The sequence below is a fragment of the Priapulus caudatus genome, unplaced genomic scaffold (assembly GCF_000485595.1).
Source record: "Priapulus caudatus unplaced genomic scaffold, Priapulus_caudatus-5.0.1 Scaffold238, whole genome shotgun sequence".
Lineage (NCBI taxonomy): Eukaryota > Metazoa > Priapulida > Priapulimorpha > Priapulimorphida > Priapulidae > Priapulus > Priapulus caudatus.
In genome coordinates, this window is record NW_014577299.1 from 70,339 (window position 1) to 77,808 (window position 7,470).

General features: G+C 46.9%; 1 protein-coding gene across 1 annotated transcript in view; it reads left to right on the forward strand.

The window, feature by feature from the left end:
• Window positions 1-7,470, forward strand: part of LOC106807862 (thyrotropin-releasing hormone-degrading ectoenzyme-like) — a 12,252-nt gene that overhangs the window by 4,129 nt on the left and 653 nt on the right. The window contains exons 3-9 of the mRNA XM_014810349.1: window positions 2,860-2,973; window positions 3,082-3,216; window positions 3,458-3,523; window positions 3,974-4,322; window positions 5,684-5,817; window positions 6,419-6,622; window positions 7,308-7,387. Of these exons, the coding sequence (XP_014665835.1) occupies window positions 2,860-2,973; window positions 3,082-3,216; window positions 3,458-3,523; window positions 3,974-4,322; window positions 5,684-5,817; window positions 6,419-6,622; window positions 7,308-7,387 (1,082 nt within the window). The remainder of the gene's footprint in view (window positions 1-2,859; window positions 2,974-3,081; window positions 3,217-3,457; window positions 3,524-3,973; window positions 4,323-5,683; window positions 5,818-6,418; window positions 6,623-7,307; window positions 7,388-7,470) is intronic.

The window sequence follows — 7,470 nt, forward strand, 5'->3', positions numbered from 1 at the left end:
CTGTGGTGGGGGTACGTGTGGTGTGTGGGCCCAAGTGCGTTGTGTGACGTGCGTGTGTCACGTGCACGGGTGACGGAGCCGGAACGAGCGGGAGAGAAAGAAGAGAGGAAGCAGAGAGATCAAGAGAGACGGCGCGCGGCGACGTCGCCCGAGAGAAGGGTGAGGAGAGTGCTAGTGGTGTGTGTGATGGTGTGTGTTGGAGAAGAGAAAGATGAGGTGTTTTGTGTGCTGCGGTGGTGTGATGGAGGATGTGTGTGGGCTGTGGACTGTGGTGTGTGTGTGTGTGGACGAGAGAGGGAAGCGATGAGAGATGGATGTGTGTGTGTGTGTGACTGATGTGAGAGGATTGAGAGCGAGCGAGAGCGCTTCTCGGGGCATACCACCGAGCGACGGGGTGAGGAGAGACGAGGCGAGAGAGAGACGAGAGGAGAAGATTGGAGTGAGTGAACGAGGATGTGATGTACGTGTGTGTATGTTGTAGTTTTGTGGCAATGTGTGCGTGTACTTTCGTGTGGGGGGAGTGGCATGAGAGAAGGAGCTGAGTGCGTGTGTGGTTATTTAAACGTGGTGGGTTTTTTGTGTGTTCGTAGTGAGAGACTGTACAAATAGAAGTAATAATGCCAAGAGATCCAGCTGTTACTTCCACCTCGCGCCCCGATAATAATACACTTGCCCGTCGTATGTCGCGTTGCGTCCGAACCGTTAGTTCAGGAAAGATAACAAAATATACTAACAAAGTGCGTGCGGATGCGTGCTTGTGCCGTCGGTCTGTTGTGTATATGTGCTGTGTGTAGTGTGGGGTGTGTGTGTGTGTGTGTGTGTGTGTGGGTAACGGTTAAGGGATCTAGAAATGATGGAGGAGAGCACACGCGAGCGGATAGTAGAAGAGAAGAGAACAAAAACTTCAAGGTGTGAAAAAAAAAGACAAAGAAACATCAGACGAACGGAAGAGAGCAGAGCATAAAAAGGGATGTCCGATCTGTATGCGCGCCGCGAGCGAGCAAGAGCATGTCCGGATGTGCGAAGTGATATAGTGTGTGTTGTCGGGGGGTGCGGTGCGCGCCGGAGGAAGAATGACGAGTGAGAGAGAAGCGAGAGAACGAGGAGAAGATGAGAGAGACGGAGAGACGCGAGAGGAGATAAGGAGCAGGATAGTTTGTGCCGTGTGATCTGTCTGCTGAGTGTACATATATTGTAATCATAGTGCTAATGATATATTCGTTCGTCGCAATTTCGCACATATCTCATGCGGCATCGTACAGTGTGTACTCATTATAGTATCTAGACGAAAGTCCCATGTCGTAGTAATACCCGGGATAACAAGACTTAAAAACCCGTCGCTTGACAATGACAGAAAACACCCAAAATAACGCGACGCCAGCAAACCGCCGCGCAATGCGCTGGAGGGGAACTAGAAACGATCGGCCCAGAAGACGTTCCAGATTGGTGCCGGGCCGACGCCGCACAAGCAGCCGCCGAACATGTTTGCAGCCGCGCGGCGCGGCGAGAGGCGAGCGTTGGGTGATTAATGAATAGAAATGACGCTAATGCCCGTCCGATTAGCGCGAGGGAGCGTGAGGAGAGAGAGAGAGACACCAACACAGTAGCAGACGAGACATTGAGAGCAGAGAGAGATTCGAGGTGGTGATGGTAGATGGTCGGCACGCGTGGATTAGAGACAGTAGACCTGATACGTGAACGAACACTCGCTGCCTCACGTGCGAGGAATGACAGGAGCGCGCGCGGCTCAGCCGCCAGGGCGGCAGTAAAGCTCAGACTGCAGCGGGTGGTATACCGTTTCACGTTTAATTAGCGTGCGGTGAAACGGTCGACCGGGACGCTACTCTCTCTCTCTCTCTCTCTCTCTCTCTCTCTCTCTCTCTCTCTCTCTCTCTCTCTCTCTCTCTCTCGCTCTCTCTCTGCCTCTTCATTCCTCTCCATCTTCTCCCCCTCTCTCTCTCCCCCTCTCCCTCTGTTTGTCTCCGTGTCTTTCTCTCTTTTTTTCTCTTGCTTTCTCACGCCTCACACGTTTCCTCTCTCCCTTTTTCCACCCAATGCCTGCTTGGCTTGTTCATCTACTCCAGCTGATGTATGGTGACAGCTATCGAGTCTAGGCGCTTTATTGCTAGCGCTGCTCCTTCATCACATGCGCAGTGGCTCAGCGCTCCGAACGTATGAAACAAAAAGACGAACATGTCAAGATGGTTAGCCGCAGAGCGGCAGATGGTAGGGAGAAGATTTAGAGATGCGGCGCTGCGGCTCGTCGAACCGATTCAGTGTGGATGAATCTTTCGCGTGAACGTTTGAGCCGCTACGGTAGCGCCATCTAGTACTCGAAAAAGTAAGCGTATCTACGCGAGCTCTGAGGATGGTGTCAAGTCGATGACTAGTACTGAAATTCGTACAGACGTTTATCGTAGGAAGTCTTGTCAGAAAATTATAATACAGTATAATTTTTATTTCTAAGATATATAAAATAGTCGTGGTGTTACTACCAACCCTACGAGTCCATCCAACGCCTGCCAAATTGAATACGAATAACCGTCATTTATGAAAGCTACGCTGGCTATACAAATGTATTCATCCGCATGGAATAATTGACAGGCAATTGAAGCTGATCGATGATACCATATAACATTCTCAAAGACTATATGTTGTTCAAAGACACGCCCAAAGCCGAATCGTGGCGTGAGCGCCTGAAAAACACGCTCACACTGGTCTAGCTCCACTCGACCTATCAACAATATCCAAGGCGGTGGGTTAACGTAGTTATCACACTCAGACACAGCCCTGAACAGATAAGCCTGTTTCTCTGTTAGAAAAGCATAGTTGGTGTACTCTCGTTGTTTGTGGTTGCAGTGGTTTGGAGATCTAGTGACCCCGAGCTGGTGGGATGACCTCTGGTTGAACGAAGGCTTCGCCTCTTACGTTTCGCAACTTTCCGCCTACGAGATGGAGCCACTGGGCAACGTTGTAAGTTTACAGATACTTTGCGCTCACTGATCTCTATTGAATAGCAAACGTGTTTATGTGTGCATATAGCGAGACTTACCATTGTCGTCTCTCACATGTCATCTGCAGGATGATATGATTATTGCACGCGAGATGGCGCCAGCTCTGATCACCGATTCGCTGAGGGCGTCGCATCCGATCAGTGCCGTTGTTAAGGATCCGGAGCAGATCGGAGAAATATTCGATGACATTTCATACAGCAAAGCAAGTTACATATCTCTATCAAATTCAAACGAAATACAGATAACAAATGATTGATTTACACATAATAATTATTTATTACAGAATTCAAATATTATCGTAACGGTAATTATTCTAAATTGATGCCGTTCATAACCGGAAAACTACTTACATGAATTATTATAAATTATTATTGCAAGCGAATATATATATATATATATATATATATATATATATATATAAATGTTTTCATACCCTGTTACAGGGAGCGTCCTTAATTCGAATGATGCAAGAAATATTAGGAGAAACTGTGTTCAGGGAAGGACTTAAGGTAAATTTTGCTACAGAAAAGTAAAACGTGAAAAAGTTCGAAGCACACCTCTTGTTCACTTGTTCGATTTGGAGTAATCAACGTCATCGCTAAATAGTTTCAGCCACTCTACTTATTCGCACTCGTAGTATCATTTTAGAGCTGTAGCATCGGAACGGTAGGGGCAACTGTTTTCCCGCATATTTAAGAAATAATCAAAATGAACGCCTGATGTATGAAAACAACCCTAAAACGAGTGTAGATTGATCGATAGTAATCTGTGAATCTCTCATCTCACTTCCCATCCGCGCCACACTATGCTCGTTGACTAGAAACTGCGCCCCTCCATCGCCATTACCCAGCCGAGTCAAGAAATCTGCCCTCCTCCTCACTCACATCTGCTCTGACTGCGACTTTAATTTTCTTCGTGTACGTATTTTCTCCTCCTTCCGCGTTCTTGCGGATTTCCAGACGTTTCTTCGCCGTCATTCGTACAGCCACGCGACGACCAACGACCTCTGGCGGGCGCTAGCGGAAGCTTCAGCCGAGGCGGGCATCTCCATTGACCTCACGTCAATCATGAAGACGTGGACTGCGCAGATGGGCTACCCACTAGTGAGATTGACCTGTGACGGATCGAGTGGCACCGTCACCGCCTCGCAGGAGCGGTTTCTCTTGCTTCGTGAAGAAGGAGCAGCAGGAAGGAGAGGAGGAGGAGGGGATCAGGCTGAGTATCGATGGGAGGTTCCACTGACAGTTACGGCGTTCATGGACTCCGGTCGCAACGAGTCGCGCTTGCTGTGGTTACATGAGGAGAGAGGTACACGACAAGCGGCCAGCACCGCGAGAAGATTGGGGAGAACGAGATACGCAGAGCGGGAAAAAAGAGCGAGAAGAAAGAGAGGCACGGGAAAGAAACAAATAAAAAAGAAAAGGGGTAGACACCGTTAGCGGGTGTAAGAGAGAAGGAGAGAGCGGTAGAGAGGCAGGCAGACAGACAAACAGACAGACAGATAGATAGATAGACAGACAAACACGAACACAAAAGGCGACAGCGCGCGCGAGGGAGAAAAAGAAAATGAGAGAATGAGAGCGAGAGCGAGAGGAAGAGCGAGAAGGCGAGAGAGAGAGAGAGAGGAAGAGCGAGAAGGAGAGAGAGAGAGAGAGAGAGAGAGAGAGATGGAGAGAGAAAGAGAGAGAGATAGAGAGAGAGCTTCTTATGGCGAAAGAAACTCAAAGTTATGTTTATATGACTGTCGCCGCTACTAAATAGAATCGATGTAACGTCGCAGTCGCTGGTTGTGATCAATACGTAGCGCTCATTTCCATATATGCAAACACCGCGCATGTGACGTCACGCATGCGCTTGAATAACAGCGTGCAGCATCCGGAATCAGAATTTATTCCTAGGAAATTTTTTAACTGGAACAAATTACTATCATAGATGTATGACGCAAGGGGTAGACTGGAAGCCGACAGGGCATGTAGCGTCCATGTCGCTCTTAGATTACATTTTGACAATTTACTATTGGCGATTTTATTATACGTGAAACAAACGCAGCACTTAAACCGAATTTGCGTAAAGAATTTGTGTTTTAAATGCCTTTGAGGTTCCTGTGAGATTGGTGATCGTGGAAGTAAGATTTGAAGTACATCACACAATATATGTGGAGGGGGCGCGTGCGCGTGCTCGAGTGTGTGTGTGTGTGTGTGTGTGTGTGTGTGTGTGTGTGTGTGTGTGTGTGTGTGTGTGTGTGTGTGTGTATACACGCCTAATGATTCCATCGCACTTATTACATGAAAGTCCTTTACAAATCACGCGAAGCGAGTACGTTGGAAAGCAAATTAATGTTACACGTCTAAGCCAAAAACTGCGACCTTTAGAATCAGCGATTTACCTTTGTTCCTATTATCACTCACGCGCTTACGCACGCACGCACCCACGCTAGCACGCACGCACACGCGCGAATCCAGCGGCAACACGTGGGGATCATTTCACATGCAATATACGCACGCGCTGGTGCCTGTCCAGTTATCATGCGAATTCGCAATTACTCCGCAACCAATTTATATAGCAATTTAATATCCATTATTTCCATGCCGAAAAATGTTTGATTAAGTTGCGCGCGTGAGTGTTTTCTAATTTCTTTACTTGGTCCCTCTATCTCCTCTCACTCACAGAGCGCTACGAAATTGCGGAGTTTAGGGATCTTGGTTGGTGTCTTGGCAACTTCAAAATGCGAGGATTTTTCCGCATGGCCTACGACGAAGGAAACTGGGAGAAAATTATTCATCAGATGCTGACCAACCACGAGGTAATTCAGTTGATAAACTAATCAGCAGTTATATCTACGCCCAATGCATGCCCGTATATCCCGCGTTTCTATCCCATAAATGTAACGGTATATATAATATATATATAACTACACACACACACACACACACACACACACACACACACACACACACACACACACACACACACACACACACACACACACACACACATACATAGGCATAAGGTATACCATTTCTTTATTATGCGAGCTTTTGCGAACATGTGTCTTTCTCAGGCTTCACAACAACAACAAAAATTGCTCGCACAATATTAAATGGCACCTTATTTCATGTATATATATGTATATAATATATACTTGTTTCTTTATTTATTTATATATACGTGAGCGATAATCGTTTAGTATTCAGTTGTTGCTTTTATTTTTTGAAATACGGTGTGTAAGAGAGGGAAAGAAAAAGAGCGAGATAGAGACAGCGAATGAGAGAGAGAAAGCGAGAGAGAGAAAGAGATAGTGAGACGTAGCGAGAGGGAAAGAGAGAGAGAGAGAGAGAGAGAGAGAGAGAGAGAGAGAGAGAGAGTGGGGAAGAGAAGGAGTTCATCATGTATTGTCGTTGCAGGTGATAGACGTGATAAGTCGTACACAGCTGTTCAACGATGCATTCTGGGTAGCCCGCGGCGACGCACTCTCTACCGTCATCCCGCTCCGCCTCTCCCGCTATCTCGCGAAAGAAACGGAAGTTCTTCCCTGGTGGCTCGCTCTCGATTCACTCAAAGACATGCGCGGACTCATGGCCTGGTCACGTGGCTACCCCGACTTTTTGGTACGCGCCCGCGCGGCGTTGTAGTGTTGATGTGACGTCACACGCTTGTTTAATATCGTATGCGTGAAAATTTGGAAGTGCGACGTGATCACTAGGGGGCGCCAGGTTCGCGTCTCGCTATACTTGCAATGGATTCGTGTCGTGGCTCTATATTAAAATGATATATATGTATATATATTATAGGTCAGTCTAATATGCTACCAGGGTAATCACTCGGATTTATTACAAAATAAAATTAACCCTAATATCACGTAACTATAGTTATCATTCCCAATTGTAAGTAAACTACAACGTAACATGGGCATAAGCAGTTATCTTTGAGGGTCATTGATATTATCATGAAGTACGACGAGGCTATTCCAAGAATAGCTGCATATCCTCTTATCTTACACGACACAAAATGACTCATCAGTCTCGTATCGAACAGCACTCATTATTCCGCAGTCAAAATGGCGGCGGGGGATCACGGGGGAATTTTAGGGATAGAAAATGCAAGATGTGATATCATCTCCACGCGTCTGCTGTCGCTGTCAGAACGGAGTCTGCCGGAAATAGTGGGTCACGTCAAATATCGAGATGTGGGACGCGGCGAGAAATATATGCCGAGGGATGGATTTAGTCCGAGTGTAGTTAGTGCTAAACGCCGGTATTATGTTTGACGCGTGATGTGTCGTTTGTTTTTCAGCGGTACGGAGTGCAGCTGTTGTCCCCGCTCTACGATAGCCTAGGCTGGGAACCGTCCGAAGCACAGAATGCATTGCAGAGGTATAAGATGTATCATCTTACTATAATTTGCCGAATGTTGTATGTATGTATGTATGTATGTATGTATGTATGTATGTATGTAT